This window comes from Leguminivora glycinivorella, chromosome 26, assembly GCF_023078275.1.
Source record: "Leguminivora glycinivorella isolate SPB_JAAS2020 chromosome 26, LegGlyc_1.1, whole genome shotgun sequence".
Classification (NCBI taxonomy): domain Eukaryota; kingdom Metazoa; phylum Arthropoda; class Insecta; order Lepidoptera; family Tortricidae; genus Leguminivora; species Leguminivora glycinivorella.
The window spans coordinates 2,055,817-2,073,990 of NC_062996.1; the positions used below are offsets into that span (position 1 = coordinate 2,055,817).

Below are 18,174 nucleotides of genomic sequence, written 5' to 3' on the forward strand. Positions count from 1 at the left end.
TAAATAATCCATGTTTCGCTGTCATTTTATTTGTGAATTTCTTATCTTTAGTTCTTTTTCACACATTACTGTGTTCTCTTTGGTAAAAAAACATTGTTTGAGATATTTTCTTCGGGATATCAGTACACTCTTGACAATGAGCGTTCGTCGCTTGTGATGTATTGGCCACTTTTGAGGTCACACAGAAATTAGAGCAAGAATATTATCAGTTAAATCTTATCTTCAAATCAATAAAATGCATTAAGAGTTGGCAAAACCAAAAGATATCTCGGTTTCAGTTTAAAGTAATTTTACGTTCTAGCGATATTCATGTCATATTGTATTTTTCGATTATGTGCAATCATAATTTGATTAGGGACAAGACATATAATAAGGCATTATGTGTCACAAAAATATTAGATATTTTGAACAAAAAACACAAAACAATGTAGTCCGTCTAATCCAAATCTGATAGTACATCGTCAGGAAGTGTTATAAACGTCAAATATCAATTAATTTAAAATAACAGTCTCAAACTATGTACCAACAAACATGGCGAAGGATTAGCTTAGACGGAATCTAAATCCCAATAAATAAGATTGTTAAAATTTCTACGAAATTCTTGGTTTTAAATATGCTATGAAAAACGTAGTAAATAAATAAGTAACTTACCTTCATATACTTATGCTTTGGCTCTAATTCTTTGTTAAAATTTGACTTTTCTAACAAAACTGTTATGTTGTTCGTATTATATTTGCAATATTTGCACCTTCTCACTTCCAATAGCGAATTAATCGTCAATCGTAAATTCAATATCGATAGCATCATCAATATCATCATCATCAGCTAACATTCTGACACATTCACTGCTAACGCATTCTCAGTGGGCTATTTCTCCACAGTGGCATTGACACTTGACACTGACAAATTTATGTCTATTTCTGTGTTGATAAGTAACATTGTTACTCAGCGTCAATATTTCCTTGTTGAACAGGCAATGAACGGCGAAGTGTCACTGCCGGGCGACAATTGTCTTAATTGTGAAATATGCCACAGTTCGTAGGCGCATTTTTCTTTTCCCGTGTCATAGGTACTTGTAGCTCGAGCTAGCATTCATTATGTTAAACCATTCTCTAAAGCCATTTTCATTAGGTTTATGTCTCAAAAGGCCTTGGTATGTATAATACAGACATCGGCAATACGCCGTGTCGCGGTTACGATTACGTATATTTCACATATAAGAGCGCTGTGCGAATTTCTCGTAAAAAAGTCAGCTTTGACGATCGCTGTATACACTTTGCCGTAAAAAAAATTATGGGTCAGCCCATACCAGTCACCCCACACTATCGTATTTCGAGTTTCAGTGTCTAGTCAGCGATATTGCGTTGCGTTGAGCAGCCATACTCCATAGTTGACAAGACGACGCCAACGATCGAAAGACGCTAGTGTGGGGTGGCTCTAAAAGTGATTTCGATAATCGATATGCGAAAAATGCCGTGTACTTCGATTCAAAGACGAATAAGCACGTGGTTTATAACAATAATAATCTGTGGTAGGTCATTTAAAAGTTAGAGAGTAATCGTTTGAAAAGCTAGAGATAATATTATAAAAGTTGAAGAAAGGGACAAAAACTTATCATAAATGCTACAATGTTACAATATCGACAGTGTAAACTCACTACAATTGAGATTTTCAGTTAGTTAGATATAAAATGGTATCCAGCCGTTGTCATGTCAAAAGAACACTGTTTAAAAAAATAAATATAATAGCGTTTTAATATTCAATTGTGAGTGTAACTGAGACTCAAAACCTGACAGAAGTGACAGAATACAGTACCCTTATATACCAGGCAAGTTGTTTCCACTACTAACTAGTGAGCTACAACTTCGGAATTGTCGTCACTTTCCATCAGGTGCGAATTGAAATATGTTCCAACTTGCAACGGACTGCATTTTATACATCTTTCGCATGCCAATGGTTTTATAATAGTCACTAGAAAACCCAGCCACAATGATAGTTGAGACAAATCTAAGACACACGTCTCTTAAAAGTCTGAAATGTAAGGCCATAGTTGTGTGCAGCTTGGTCAACTTGTAATTTAAAATGTGATGGATCCTATTTCAGATACAAACATACATACACACAAACACTGTACAGGTTTGTGAATAGATTTTTATAAAGTCAAGCAATAAAAAATATTGAGTACATATAATGTTACTGTCAAAGTAAAATATGTAATCACAGTGTATAGACTAGAGATGGGCCGAATATGGACTTTGCCGAAAACGAATATTCGGCCGAACATTCGGTTCAGCTCTTACCGAACCGTACATTCGGCCGAATATTCGGTTACGACATATTTTTAAAGCGAATGTTAAGATTAAAACTATGAAATGATTGATAATTGTTATACATACTACAACTATGTTCTTTATGAGTTAGTGGTTAACTAAAACTTAGTTCAACTCTGAACTCTTCTCAACTCTTAAACTACGGTTTTTTTTACTTTTTTACAAAACAATTGTGTTTATATTTTGACGCATTTTTAGTAGTTCCTTTGAAAGCTACTAAAATAGGAGCTTATTATGCAATGGAATACGTAAGATCTTCATTAGTTATTTACTTTGTTTATTCGGTAAATATTCGGCAATGTAACCGAACTATTCGGCCGAATACGAACATTGAAAATCTTGCCGAATACCGAATATTTACCGAATATTCGGCCCATCTCTAGTATAGACTGCCATCTCTCGACACAGGCTTAAAACTTTTGAACCTCAGTTTTGACAATTTAGCTCATATTCTTAGCTTGATATGTGTTAAAATGTCAAATATTAATATTAGCGCCATTAGTAGTAAGGTGTAACGCCATCTAGGCCACCATACTCACCATTTTCTTGATGGTTCCGAGGTACGTTTTTTTCTTAGACTATCTGTCTATGTATACGAAGTTACATATGTCTTTGCCATGACTTAGGCTCGGATACTTCCATGGATAAATGTCATATTGTAGCATAGTAACATTAAACCTTACATATAAACGAATAAAGTACTAAATGAAATACGTTAGAAGAGCTGACATATTACTTGAAATAAGTTTTATAAATTGAAAGTATAAACAGTAACCTCGAATAATGGTGGCGATGACTACAGATCAACTGTAGCAAGCAATCCGTTTAAAAAAATATAGGGTTTTAAATTACATAATGTGTATGTGTGCAGCTTTTCTAACACTTTCAAAGTGAACGACGGCCGTATGATAATGCAGATTAGACCTTATGTTATCTTAGTACTCCATAACATGTGTACAAAATTCTGTATTTATATCAAGAAAAGTAATATTGTCTGTATGAAAATAATTTAGACCCACTGCTATGAATCATTGTCCATTGCATTGCAGACAAGCATGACAGGACTAATCTGTTTCTCTCACAATACTAAAATTAATTATAAAATATTATAGGACATCCTTACACAGATTGACCGAGTCCCTCGGTAAGCTCAAGAAGGCTTGTGTTGTGGGTACTCATTCACATATTATCACAGTTAAATTACCGTCATTCATAATCAATGTCATCAAATACACTAAATTGAATTGCACAACCAACATTTTATATAAACAATCAATATTCAGAAGTAACAATATTTCAATTAGTTAAATAGTACACATTTTTGACTTTTTAATCGATAAGAGCTGGGTGCCTACTTCAATTTGGTTTCTATTCAATATTAATCTAGAAACCATTTGCCAAGAAAATTATTGAGCCCCATGAGCCAACAGAAAAAATTGGTATTCAAAATTTCATTTACATAGCTGAAGAAACCGTGGGCACATGCTTATTAATAGTCTGACACCAATATCATTAAATTTACTTAAGTTGAATAGGTAACATTATAGTCAAGTTCAAAAAAGGCAAAATATTCTAACATGATCTTATTTCTAGGGCCAAAAGAGTGTGTCAGATATTTATGCAGCCGTCTATGTTATTGCCGGTGACTGTACTTGCCATTAATCAGTCGTGTTATGGCCTTTAGTCACTATCAACTATTGTTCACTCATGGCAGTAATGGCACGGATAAAACATCCTAATAAATAGTTTGGTATGCAGAGTTGAGCTTTTTAAAGCTTTTTTAAAACGCAAGACATCCCACACTGTATATCCGATTAATATAGACACCCAGCTATCCGCATAATCACACGACCGCCGCCACTAGTAACAGACTATCGACTTACGTTGGGAAGACTCGGGTTCACTCTTGGCCTTCTTGGCGCGGGGCGTGGCGGGCTTGGCCGGACGCTTCTTGGCTTTTGGCTTCTCTTCAATCTCCACTTTGATTGGGACTTCGTATTCTGGAACAAAAGAGTGCATGTTGAACTTGGAAGGTATTAGGAGCAGGTCAGTGAAGAGATATGAAGCATAACAGTGACCATTAATTGACTACAACTCTGTAGTCACTCAGATATCTACTCAGATATGGGCCGAATATTCGGTAAATATTCGGTATTCGGCATATTCGGCAAGTTTTTCAATGTTCGTACTTCGTATTCGGCCGAATAATTCGGTGCCATTGCCGAATATTTACCGAATAAACAAAATAAATAACTAACGAAGATCTTACGTATTCCATTGGATAATAAGCTCCTATTTTAGTAGCTTTCTTCTAAGGAACTACTGAAAAGATATAATTATGCATCAAAATACAAAAACAATTGCTTTGTAAAAAAGCTAAAAAATCGTAGTTTAAGAGTTGAGAAGAGTTCAGAGTTGTTATAACAAAGTTTTAGTTATCCACTAAATCATAAGAACATAGTTGTAGTAACATATTAATGTAACCATTATAATATAATATTCGTATATTATAATATTCATATTCGGCAAAGTTCATATTCGGCCCATCTCTACTACAGAGCAATACTATGAGTTTCAATCGTATTTTAGACTGTAGCTCACAAGGTAACTACACTTCCCTCATAACTAATATTATAATTAAGGATAAACCCTCTTGAAAATCTTACCTTCTGTGAAGTCTTGGTCGGAAAGGTGGTCAGACTCTATGGAGTCCTCCACAGATTCAATTTTTATAGGGTCTGAAACAATGAATTATAACAAATTAATAATGATAACAAATAATAATTGGTTCGGAAAAAGTTTAATTGGTTGGTGCAGGGGTCAGCACACCACAGTTCGCAAAGTACAATTGTAACTCTTCACATCTTTTTCTTCAACCTAATGTTTTCCCAGCCTAGCACCAGGGTCGTACACAAAACATTTGACACTCTCATAAGTTTATTGACCTCTGGCTTGATGTAAGTATAAGAAGGATATGATATTGATGAAGATTTTGGCATTTGGTGGTAAAAAAGAGGGGAGTCTTTTTAAGGCAAGTTTTTAATTTTATGTCAATAACTTCTAGCTGCTAAAGGAAATATTCAAAATAATGAAACACAAACTATGAGGTCGGAGGAACGGTCTATGAGGGGGCTTAATAATTTGAAATATAAAAAAACCGGCCAAGGGTTCTACTTTTGTGATTTTTTTCATATTTTTTAAACATATGGTTCAAAAAGTTAGAGGGGTCCGGGGGACGCACTTTTTTTTCCTTTAGGAGCGATTATTTCCGAAAATATTAATATTATCAAAAAACGATCTTAGTAAACCTTTATTCATTTTTAAATACCTATCCAACAATATATCACACGTTGGGGTCGGGTCGGAATGAAAAAAAAAATCAGCCCCCAGTTTACATGTAGGGGGGGTACCCTAATAAAACATTTTTTTCCATTTTTTATTTTTGCACTTTGTTGGCGTGATTGATATACATATTGGTACCAAATTTCAGCTTTCTAGTGCTAACGGTTACTGAGATTATCCGCGGACGGACGGACGGACAGACATGGCGAAACTATAAGGGTTCCTAGTTGACTACGGAACCCTAAAAACCTAAGAAAGAAATGATAAAATGAAATATTTACTTTTAACATCACGTCCCTGCATTCTTCTCTTGAACTGTTCCTCAGTGTGCAACACCTGTTTCTTGAAGTTGAGCGCGTTCCGCAGCTGTGTGATGCACAACTCGCAGATACCATTGTCCATGTCTTCCGGAGTCTGTATCTGTTGACAAGACATTCTTATTACAAATATTTGTATTTAATAGTACTCTGATGTTTTTTTTTTTACTAAATATATAAACCATGTTTTTTTCTTCTGTCACACACATGTTCAGTATTTATTTTTATTTTTTTAATAACTCGGTAACCATAAGAGTTAAGGCGCTAGTTTCTTAGAGAAATTAATTGTATTTGATCTAAAGAACCTTCCCTTACAGTTAACGGAATGCAATAAAAACACGGTGTATAAATAAACCTTAGTATAAGATTTCCTTTGCCAGTCAGTACAAACTTTGATTTGGTTTGCAGTTCATGTTTCTCTTTTAACTATAACCAAAAAACAATATTCTAGTCAGAAGAAGCTTTTTAACTACTTTTGTTTATTGATATAACTATGCATTTATCAGATAATCCACAGACTCTCCTTAAAAGAATCTAATCAGATTTTATAATTATCATTAGATATTAGAATAGAATAGAATAGAATAAAATTTTATTCGTAAACACACAAAAGAGAAAAATATTACAAATAGGAACACATAAAAACAAGAAGGTGCCACAAAATGGTTTATTTAACCTCAGGATATTGCTGGCGACTTCCAGCGCTGATCTTCCGGTTAAACCATTCGGTGAAAAACAATGACGACAGGTAACATGAACAAAATTATAGAAAACAACATATTACACACAAAAAAGAAAGATATTACATGCTTTTTTAAAAACTATAACTACTACTGAACGAATTATTTACAAAGTTTGGAAATATTCAAGAAAAAGTGTCTTTTTAATTTTAACTTCGGCAAAGCACCTAATTTTATTAGTGCTTAGAGGTAAAAAAGTGTAAACTGAAGATACAGCAGTTTCAAAAATATGCCTTACTTATAATTACAAACGGGGTTTAATCACATAAAAGTATGTTTTAGTATGTGTAAAAATCGTGAAAGTTTATATCAGTTTAAAATAATAATCTTCGACCTCCACTGTGCAAACATATCCACCATTTTGTAAAACTGTGTTCATTGCGCGGTGCGACACTGCGTCGTAACAAAATCAATACGACCATGCAGCAATGTACTTGGTCAATAACAAAAATGAAATGACAAACAATAAACATAATTCTTGAAGTTATTTTTCTCAAGTTTATGGATTCATTTGAGATCTGCTTATTTTAAAAACGCTAACTTAGGCCTTTTTAGCTAATGGATAAGCGCCATTAAACTGACAGGAACGGAAATCGACCTTCCTAAATAGGTAGTAACACAGTTGTTGGAATCCACAAGTAAGCTACCACATTGTAATGCGAATAACACTCTATTAATAAATATTAGTAAACTTACTTTGATATCAAAACAATCGGTTAACATTTCTGCATAAACCTCTTCCTCTCCCATCCAACGATACGTCGTTTTAATGTCTTTGAATGTGCCTTCCGACGAGCAGCATCGGCACATGCCACTATTTAACGTGTTCTGTGCTTCCATCATGTTTAACACTATTTAACAATCATTTACGTATTATTAATAAATCAATTTTAAAACAAAAATTGATGCAGGCAGACGCTATGCAATCGGGCCGCCATTTTCTTTAGCCTATTGGTCCGTTTAGAAATGTGACAAATAAGATTTTAATGTATTTCAAGTTTTTTACTAATTTCATACGTTGATATTAATTTCTAAAACAGAGTAATATTTTACTTTAATTAACAATTAATACATTGCAATTGGAATATGCAAAATACAGCAACATTTACTACAAATAACTTAACTTAATTTGATCATAGTATCAGATATTATTTCTGAACGAAACTGTTTTCAATAAAGGTATCTATAGACGTTTTTAATTTTAATCACAATGGAAAACTTGGCTGACTTGGCTCTTAATTCGCACAGCAATAAATGCTCTCAAAAATGGACATGAATTAAAAAAAAAAACAAATGTCAAATAGCTGTCAAAATTAATTTAATGGGCAGTCGAAACGATCAGAGTTTCTATTTTAATTTCGCTATAATTTCAAGCTGCTAATGAGATCTAGTTATTTCTCTGTAAATTGGTAGCCACCCACAATTTTATCTAATGGAGGAATTAAATTCGTGCCGCTGCTGCTTAATGCGGCCGCCAGATAAGCATTTGCATTCGCCGTATACTCGTCTGGGGCAAACGGAGATATACGCGGATATGCTAAAAGAGTGCTTCGAAATACACGTAATTATCATTTGTTTACTTCTGTGTCGATAGCATAATTGTTTACAATTGCTAAGCAGTGAAATGTTCTAGTACATGATAGGAATATATTGGTTTTTATGTGTCTAATAGTAGCAATAGAATTTTTTCAGTTCCATTTATTTTGTACTAGCTTTTGCCCGCGGCTTCGCTCGCGTTAGAAAGAGACAAAAAGTAGCCTATGTCACTCTCCATCCCTTCAACTATCTCCACCTAAAAAATCACGTCAATTCGTCGCTCCGTTTGGTTGTGAAAGACGGACAAACAAGCAGACACACACACTTTCCCATTTATAATATTAGTATGGCCTTTAACCAACTTCATTATTATTTTTCTTTAACATCTTTCTTATGGTAGAGACATTGCCTACGAAACATGTGGTTACATTTATTTGAATGTTTAATTTATCACAGATAATATTAGCTCACTGAGCAACAGATATTTTCTATGATTCTGTATATAATGTTAATTGCAAGATTTTCCTACTATAATGGTGCATTTCCTTCCAGTTGCCCCTCGAGGACAGCGAGTGTGGCATCTGTGAGATATGTGTAAGCCGCCTCCGGGACGCGAGTGACTTCAAGCTGCAAGTGCAGCGCTGCCAGGTGGAGCTCCAGACACGGCTCACCACGCCTGTCAAAGGTCAGTCAAAACTTTACTGTCTAAGAAATATAGAAATTTCACTTATAAGATGACTTCTAATTAGGTCTTAGAAACATTGCAAGTTAAGTCTTATTATAATACATTTAACTAAGAAATTTAAGGAAAAAGTACGAATTTAGAAAGATTCGAAATAAATTGAGTTCTTGCCCAAAAATATCAGGTTTAAATGTCTAGTCAATTACAATTAATTAATTAATTTTTATTAATTGTGAGTGTGCACAGGAAAACGTCCCACTTTATCGATTGCTATAAAACCGCTTTGTCAGTTTATTCATATAAAGATACTAGCAAATCTCGCCTTAATGGTAACCGACAAAGTGGCACGTTTTACTAAACACACTCACATTTATTGGTGTTAAAAAAATAAACACAAAAAAAATATGTTAACATTAATGTACTATCTAAAACCAGAAATAAATTAATAAGTCGTTATTATTTGTCGTCTCGCCTGATAGAGACCTCAGGCGACCAGAGGGCTGGCCAGTATTTCACGCAACGTATAAGTATCGCTATACAGCGTGGAAATGCTGCCAGCCTTCTGGGTACCTTGCCCATTGACGGCGATTTAGGCCAAATTTTTTATTTATAAGTAGGTTAGGTATTTAGTTTTAAGTAGTTTTAATAAGTTTTTATTTGTTTTATTCATTTATGCAATAATCTAGGTACTTGTAGATTTTACTATCTACATACATTTTGCTAGTTACTATAAATCAATATTTTAAAAAATATGTGGTATTATGTTCACATTAATGTTTTATTATTCTTTATGATTTTAAACCAGAATGTTTCTTTAATTTTGTTTTGATTACTTATATTTGATTTTCAGGTGAAGAACTGAGAGTTAAAATGGAGCTGTCTGATGATGAGGACAATGGAGCGTACATCATCCGTAAGTTTCCTATCTATTTATCTATAGTAGAGATGGGCCGAATATTCGGTATTCGGCAAGTTTTTCAATGTTCGTATTCGGCCGAATAGTACGGTTATATTGCCGAATATTTACTAAATAAACAAAGTAAATAAATAGCGTAAGTTTTTTCATAATTCATCGGATAATGACATCCTATTTCAGCATTCTAAGAAAACACTAAAGGGAGTTAAAAATGCGTTAAAAAAGGTCCTTCAATTATTTATTAATTGTGTTAACAATTATAATAACGTAGCTTAAGAAACAAAACCAAAATTTTCTTATGCACTAAATTATAGGAACATTAAGAGCCTTATTAGTACCTAATGTACCCATTACTTACCAATCATTGAAGAGTTTTTAACTCTAAGCCAGGATTTAAAATATGGCGGAACCGAATATTCAGCCGAATGTTCGGTTCGGTAACAGCTGAACCGAATGTTCGGTCGAATATTCGTACTCGGCAAATTCCGTATTCGGCCCATCTCACTTATATCTAAGTTTTTAATTCAAAGAACTCTTTGTGGTCAACCAACCACCGTTTTAACTTGTATTTAAATACTGCTGCGCTATTAGCGCCTAGTATTGGCACGTCTATATAACAATATAGCAGATTTGCCACGCGTGCACATGGCCTCGCGACGCGCCTCACTCTGTGTGGACCGAATAATGAATCAATAGTACATTGTGCAACAAGGGGGGAAAGTTGGAATGTTGTTAACGAGAGTAAGTTAATTTAAATACTCATGTTTCAAGCGCGGATCCAGCTTCGTGCCCGGGGGTGGGGGGGGGGGGGGGGGCACGTGGTTAAGACCCTGGCTCCAAGGGGGGTCACGTGGTATGACACCCATGACCCCCCCCTGGATCCGCGCATGTCGAGTGTACAATATTCTTTCGCCTCGAGTTACACAGGATGTTTTTCAAAATATGTAAATTGATGTAAAAAAGTTAAGTACGTTTTTACAAATTTCTTAACTCCTTTGGGAGAACGATTTTTCAATAACTCACGCTCCGCGTGCGTGCAATAGCACATTTAGGGACGGTTGCACCAAACCGTCTGTCACCGTTAAAGCCGTTCTATTGTATGGGAAGTTAAGTTCCATAGATCTCTGCTGCGTGACGATGATGTGTCTGTCAAATGTGGTTGATGCAACTGGCCCTCAATGTGCGAGTGGGGTGAAATAGTACATTACGATACAAGTGCGTAAAAAAGGAAGATCGAAACGAGTGGCGATAAATTAAAACACGACCGAAGGGAGTGTTTTAAATCGACACGAGTTACGAATTTCCTTTTTGCACGTGTATCGTACGACGTTTTTCAGTACAGATGGACCTTCGAAGTTTCGACCTGACATATAATGAACCACTTCTCGCACTAGTGACAAAAAACACCAGCTGTACTGAAAACTATGTAACTAATATGTTATTATTTACAGAGCTGAAGGAGGAAATGTCAGATTATGAGGACCTGAAGGAAGAGGACAGCAAGCTAGCCGAGCTGCTCGCCTTCGAGCAAGTCACCGTCAAGCGGCGCAAGACCTCCAAGACTGGTTCGTTATTTTTTATCCTTATATGCCAGAACTTTTTGACTTTCTTTTCTTTCAGAAAAACACAATTTTACAAATTTTTTTTAGGCATTAAGTCCGCCATATGTATACTTTTGTTTTAAATTCTGCAATAAAGTTTAAATAAAGAAATTTTCCCTTGAGAAGTCAATAAAGTAAATAATTTACGATGATCAGATTCCGCGTAATTTCCCCGTCTATATAACGGGGAACGTTCTGACGAACTCTTCGATTTGATGACACCATCGCGCTTTTTCACCGCACCTCGAACGAAACAAAGTTCATCCTCACTTTCTCGACATGACAACTAAAAACGGGCCTCTCGCCCGTTTTTGCCCAGAACGTGCAATTTGTGGAATGAGCTACCTTTTGACGTGTTTCACTTGCGCTATGACATGGAGTTCTTCAAGAAGCAGGTGTTTGGGGTTGCCAAAGTAAGCTTGTGGTTGAATAAAGAATATATCTATCTATCAAAGGTTGGCAAAGCATGAGTGGCTCCCCTGATGTTGCTTAGATATGGGCGATAACTGCTTCCTATATATCAGGCGTTTCTTAATAGGCTAGTTAGCCTATTCATGTTAGTTTTATTTGTTTCTCTACAATAAAACATTACTCAAAGTACCTAATTTTTCTGTTACAGCTCTACCTCTTCGTCAGTTGTCCAAAATAGAGAACGTTAAGATCACCGAACACCGCACAAGCTACGTCAGCGAGAGTCGGAAACACAAACAAAATATAGAAAATCTACTCAAACATTGCAACGGAACACCTTTCTCTAACAAGACTTTATATGGCTACGTTTGCGCTTACTGCAAGGAAACATACCCGGACCCACAAGATCTAAGAGCACACACAGAATCAGAACATAAAGACTCAGAGTTCTACGACACAAAGAGAATGGATAAAAACAACATGTCTGTTAAAATGGACATCACTGACCTCAAATGCAACGTTTGCAACGACAGATTCGAAGACGTAGCCACTTTGAAAAAGCATTTGGTCAAACAACATGATGTGAAGTTTCATCCGGACGTCAAAGATTACATCATGGAATTCAAACTAACTTCAGGAGACATTCTCACCTGCGCTCACTGCAATTCCACATTTGAGACGTTCAAAATGCTTCTACAACATATGAACGGGCATTATAGGAACTATATATGCAATGTGTGTGACATGGGTTTCATAAATAAGCATAGATTGAAAAATCACGAACGCACGCACGATATAGGCACGTATAAATGCGAGTTCTGCGATAAAGTGTTTACTACTAGAGTTAGAAAGATGTGCCATGAAAAATACACTCATAATAGTAGCGCAAGATATACTACCAACTGTCCACACTGCGATCAAAGCTTCACTAGTTATTACCAAAGGAATAGACATATGTTCACTGAACATAACACAGTCGCAGCTTCTTACAAATGCAATATATGCGATAAAAACTTTATTTTGAAATCTAAGCTAACGTCTCATATTAAGAAAGTACATTTAATGGAACGGAATCATATTTGCCCGGAGTGCGGTCAAGGATTTTTCATCAAGCAATCTTTAGACGAGCACATGATCAAGCATAACGGTGAACGGGTGCACAAGTGTAATGTGTGTTTGAAAGCGTACGCTAGGAAGAAAACTCTCCGGGAGCATATGCGGATACATAATAATGATAGACGGTTTAAGTGTGGTGTGTGCGGGCTGGCCTTTGTTCAGAAGTGTAGTTTGAAGAGCCATATGTTGTCGAACCATGGGATAACTCTGTCGGAGTTTGAGAGCCGAGAGTTGAGCAGTCCGCTGGTCACATAAAAACAAAAGTTCAACAAGTTCCTATGAATGTATGAGGTTTATTCTAGTGGTACCTTCACACTTTGGCACATTTAAGCGCAGGGTTAGCTTAGATGGTCTGTATGAAAGTAAAGATCGAATAAATATTGGATAGTGTATACTTGTATAATAATACTTGCCACATATTATAAGTAAAAGCATGGAAATGAATAAAAAAATGTTATACGAAACTTAATAATGAAATTTACTAATTGTGAAGACTTTTTTTAAAGCTTTTCTGTTTAATATGTAATTGGCGTTATTTTATAATAACTGGAACGAGGCCAAGGTGGTGGCTCAAGATAGAAAGGCGTGGAAGGATCTTGTGGAGGCCCTATGCACCTATGGGGTGCCTTAGGACATACAACAACAACAACAACAATGAAATTTTTTGTTGCTTTTCAATGAGGAGGCACACTGACATTTTCTCCCACCTGAGCAAGTGCCTAGGCATGTGAGAGAGAGAGAAAAACATATCATCTTCTCGCTCTCACGTATGAAATTCTTTATCTGTGCAATGGACTAATAAGGTGGCGCCATCTGTCCTTTGAGTGTGCCTTAAGAGGGGGTCGTACGAAATCCTCGAAAAGTGCATTCGGCGTTTAACAAATGCTGCTCACATTTCTCAATAAAATGAAGTAAAATAAATGTAGTTATTATCTTAAAGAGTGTGTCTACAACTTTTGACTATTCAGAATCTCTAATTATTAAAGGTATAATAAATAAACACACGCAAAGTTGACCTAAAATGAGAAAAACGTATGTCGCCGTTTAGTAAACTTTGTTAAAAAAATTCAATACTTTAGTTATAACATTAAGTGATTCTAAAAGCCAGATAAATGGACTAGAAGTTTTGAGGTTTTTTATATTTTTCCTCTCAAAGGCAACAAAGAAATTTTACCTTAAATTTAAACTATCGTAAAATTTCCATACATTCGCCATTGCTGTCAGAATTCTCCTTTCGATTAGATGCCGTGAGCGGCTCATCGGAGGCAGACGTGTCGCCGGTCGCTCCGCGTTGACAATTAAATTTGACAAATATTTTGACAGAAAATGGTGTACGTACACGAAAAACCATACCAGTGTAAAACTGTGCTCAAAATAAATAGGGTAAATCAAATATGTCAGGTGGAGATCCAATCTCATTTAAAATTTAAAGGTGCATGGCTTGTGCATAAAAAATAAATAAAAATATATCACATTATTAAAGAAAATAACGAACACAACCGAATGAGTATAAATGATTTCATTCTAGTTCGGTTAAATTGAAAAAAGTTTCATGTTTTGTTTTACTCATTGGAATACATTTTCATTACGCTGGTATTAACAGTACGTCATTTTAAAAATATATATGACAGTACCTACGTCAAATTTTGTCAACCAAACTTCACAGGTTGTATGTAAACAATTACAATTTATTCATACATATTCAGATACGTAATTAATCGATTCTTATTTAGAATAGAAAAAAGGGGAATGCGAGCGGGTATAGGTATAGTGCTTCTGGTTCAAATTTAATTGTGTATATAAAAAAATGACTCAATTTCATTAAAGATTTACTTTGTGCATACCGCGAACACGTAACCGTAAGTTGAAAACAATAATAATTATAAATCACCTAAATACATCGTTGTTTACAAAGCGCTTGTTTTGAATGGCACTTCTCCACTCAACTACTTAGACCAAATGTTCATGGAACACCAGCTGGTGACCAGCATAAATGACTATGAACAGCCGTGCAAAAATATCTGATTTTCTATAGGGGGCCATAAGTATATGACGACATGTTCCCGGCAAAAATTTGTGATGCTCCGTGACCGGCAAAAACATCGTCTCTCTTTCTAGCGTCTCGCGAGCGTATATCGTCGGGCCAACTGTATGGAAAAAGACGCCGCGTCAGCGCGGCCATACAGTTGGCCCGACGCTACGATCGCAAAACGGTAGATGTGGGAGGGTCCTTATCCGCATACATATCTGATCGGGTCGCTTAAAAATATTTGATTCTTTATAAAAACCTAAATGTGAGAGTGTATCTCACCCGCATAAATATCTATCCATTGTTAAAGCAAATATATATCTTACGGGCTAGAAATCATTAATATGTAATTAAAGTGCAATAATAAACCCTACCTGGTTGCCTTACAGCCGTACTCGTAAATTGTATGAGGTAATTTGACAGTTCACAAAAACGGTATAGACTTGTGTCATTGGATATGTCTGTCTCATCTGTTCTTAAATTATGACAAGTAAACTTATTGCAAATCTAGTATCATAAGCCTTTATAGGTACAAGCTCTTATTCAACTTGCCTTGTTAGTTATGTTAGTTTGAGTCAAAACGTAGAAGCTAAATTTGACCCACTTTCCGGTTTCCAATTGAGCTGAAATTTTGCACACATATGTAAATCAAGTGACAATGCAATATTATGGTATCATGGAGCTAATCTGATGATGGAGCAGAAAGGTGATCATAGGAACTCTGTTATGAAACGTCGTATCCCCATTGAGTCAGGGGTTTTTAGAAATGTCTCGGAGAGCAATAAATATTTTTTTTGCAAAAAAAATACATTATAAATTGGGAGGTGTAATTTTTTATTATCTCTTACATAGCATTTAGAAGAAAAACCGACCAAGAGCGCGTCAGTGTAGGGTTCCGTAGTTTCCGACATTTTACATAATGACAATTTAATAAATACCGTAATTTGGGGTGAAAAGGGTTCCGGGGGTATTTAAATGTTATTATATTTCTTGACATATTCCTTCTATTTTCCGCAATCAAAGTAGGAAAATAATATTATAAGGATAAACAACAGGATTGCACTAAATAAAAAAATGATTTAATCTAGAAACCGTTTTATTTAAGTTTAAAGCAATTTAATTATCTAAGCAAGCATAAGCTAAACGCAAACAATGATTTATCAGAACAAGCTTAAAATCTACTAGCCTTAACTTTAACACGATTGCTTATTTATTCACTGCACTGCACTGAACACAAAAGTATGGCTCACGCGACCCTTCGACCACAGAGATTCAGGAGACGTCCGCTCGCTGCAAGCGCCACGAAGTCAATGCCGGACAGCCCGGGTGCCAGCTGCGCGCACGGCGCTATAGCTATGCAGCCAGGTATAGGCAGTGACGTCATTGACAATCAACTAAGGCGTCAACTGATTTGTTCTGCTTATACGGCCTCTCCTGACAGAGTGTCGTCCTCGACACGTGCTGGAGTGGTGTCCATGACAGCAACTGTGCCTGACGTAGTAGGCCCAGTTTCCGCGTCTGCGGCGGTTGCCGAAGATGATGATGTTTCATCACCTTCCAGGTCTTCACCTATGGAAACAAAAACGAAGTTAGAGAAAATTCAAAAGTCTAAATACTTTGGCACTCAAACTTTCAAAACTAACACTCGTTCATCGTTCAATTAATTCACACATCATTCACACATCAATCAATGCAAAACTGCAACCCGCACACTTTCATCAATCTTAGGTAAGCAGAGACGTCTCTTGTTAAAAAATCAAACCCAGCTGATTCATTGCCTGCAGTGACTATAGTTGCCAGTAGAAGCGGATGCTGTCCCTGGCCTCCGGATGATCAGCCTCTCTCTAAAACATACTTGACGCAGACCATAATCGTACGTCAAGTTACTTGCCACGCAGACCCTAATCATACGTGCAAGCCCAGTTTACACACAGACCGTATTCTTATGTGTAAACTGCATTACACGCAGACCGTATTCAAACGTGTAATTTGTACAGCACGCAGACCGTATTCATACGTGTGTACCTCGCAACACGCAGACCATAATCATACGTGAGTTCTGTTCACCAATCTGTCAAAGAAGTAGTAAACTTACTTTCAAACAGTGCAGCACACGTGTCAGGACACCATTCGCCTCGCCACGGCACCATGTGTTGAGCCGCAGCCTGCGTCGTCTTGCCATAGCCACCAGTAAGCAAGCGAAGTGCGTAGCGTCCACTTGGCAGCACCTCCACTACCTTGTAAGGACCACGCATGCCAGAATCTAGCTTCCCTGTTGACTGAGATATTTTTATGACAAATACTAAGTCGTTCAGATTAAATTGGCGTGGTTGATGACGATGCCGATTGACGCGCTCGTCTTGCTGTGCCTGGTTTCTTTTTAGCAAGTTCCTAGTTCTGCTCCTGGTTATCTCACGCAGAGCCTCTCTATTTGGAGAGGATCCTTCAACTGCCAAGTCACGAACTAGGGCGCGAATCGCAGGGGTTGTGGCTTCTGTACCTATCAAAAGATTCAGCGGGGAGGCTTGCGTCGTTTTTTGTTTTGTTATGTTTAACACTAGTTGTAACTTCCATATCGTATCTGACCACGATGCATTTTTGTAGTTTGTTTGAATGCGCAACATGTTAAGGACGGTTCGCATGTAGCGCTCGGCCTGGCCATTAGCATGATGCATCTCCGGCGTTATATAATGGAGATCGCTACCCAGTTCTCTTATCCATGTTACAAAATCGTTAGATTCAAACATACGTCCCTTGTCCGTAATCATAAGCTTGGGCACACCGAATATCGAAATTGCTTGAGTAACCACACGTTTGAGTTCAGCTGCATCTTGTTTATAGATGGGATACAAAAGGGTGAACTTCGTGAACGAGTCCACGATGACGAGAATAAACTTGTACCCTTCTGATGGTGGCAAAGGACCTAAAGCATCAGCGTGAACAGTATGGAATGGGGTATCAGGTTTTTCCCATGATGTAATATTTTGTAAAGGAGCGCGAGGGACTCGTTTTTGCGAAATGCATACAAGACAATGAGCCACATATTTACTAACAAATTGCTTAAGGCCGGGGAACCAAAAGTGTCTCAATATGAGATCTAGGGTTTTGTCTGTGCCAATATGTTCGTGCTCATCATGAAATATGCGCAAAAAAC

At 36.5% G+C, this 18,174-nt stretch overlaps 2 protein-coding genes across 10 annotated transcripts in view; one reads left to right on the top strand and one right to left on the bottom strand.

The window, feature by feature from the left end:
- LOC125240010 (zinc finger protein 260-like) overlaps positions 1 to 7,665 on the bottom strand; it is a 38,147-nt gene extending 30,482 nt beyond the window's left edge. For all 9 annotated transcript variants that reach the window (XM_048147819.1, XM_048147820.1, XM_048147824.1 and 6 more), the window contains exons 1-4: positions 7,426 to 7,665; positions 5,954 to 6,092; positions 4,997 to 5,068; positions 4,214 to 4,330 (exon numbers count right to left, since the gene is read on the bottom strand). In XM_048147819.1, coding sequence (XP_048003776.1) covers positions 4,214 to 4,330; positions 4,997 to 5,068; positions 5,954 to 6,092; positions 7,426 to 7,572 — 475 coding nt within the window. In that variant the 5' untranslated portion in view covers positions 7,573 to 7,665. The remainder of the gene's footprint in view (positions 1 to 4,213; positions 4,331 to 4,996; positions 5,069 to 5,953; positions 6,093 to 7,425) is intronic.
- A 402-nt stretch (positions 7,666 to 8,067) lies between these two features.
- Positions 8,068 to 13,603, top strand: LOC125239916 (zinc finger protein 287-like). The gene is made up of 5 exons (XM_048147688.1): positions 8,068 to 8,290; positions 8,818 to 8,950; positions 9,798 to 9,860; positions 11,315 to 11,428; positions 12,084 to 13,603. Exons 1-5 carry the CDS (start codon positions 8,162 to 8,164, stop codon positions 13,244 to 13,246), a joined length of 1,602 nt encoding a protein of 533 aa, XP_048003645.1. The 5' UTR covers positions 8,068 to 8,161; the 3' UTR covers positions 13,247 to 13,603.
- Positions 13,604 to 18,174: the final 4,571 nt, after the last annotated feature.

Bases quoted from the DNA above. Each gene is read 5' to 3' on its own strand.
- LOC125239916 (XM_048147688.1), top strand. From the start codon at position 8,162: ATGGAGGAATTAAATTCGTGCCGCTGCTGCTTAATGCGGCCGCCAGAT. The intron at 8,951-9,797 runs GTCAGTCAAAAC...TTTGATTTTCAG, and splicing joins GCTCACCACGCCTGTCAAAG to GTGAAGAACTGAGAGTTAAA. The intron at 11,429-12,083 runs GTTCGTTATTTT...TTTCTGTTACAG, and splicing joins GCGCAAGACCTCCAAGACTG to CTCTACCTCTTCGTCAGTTG.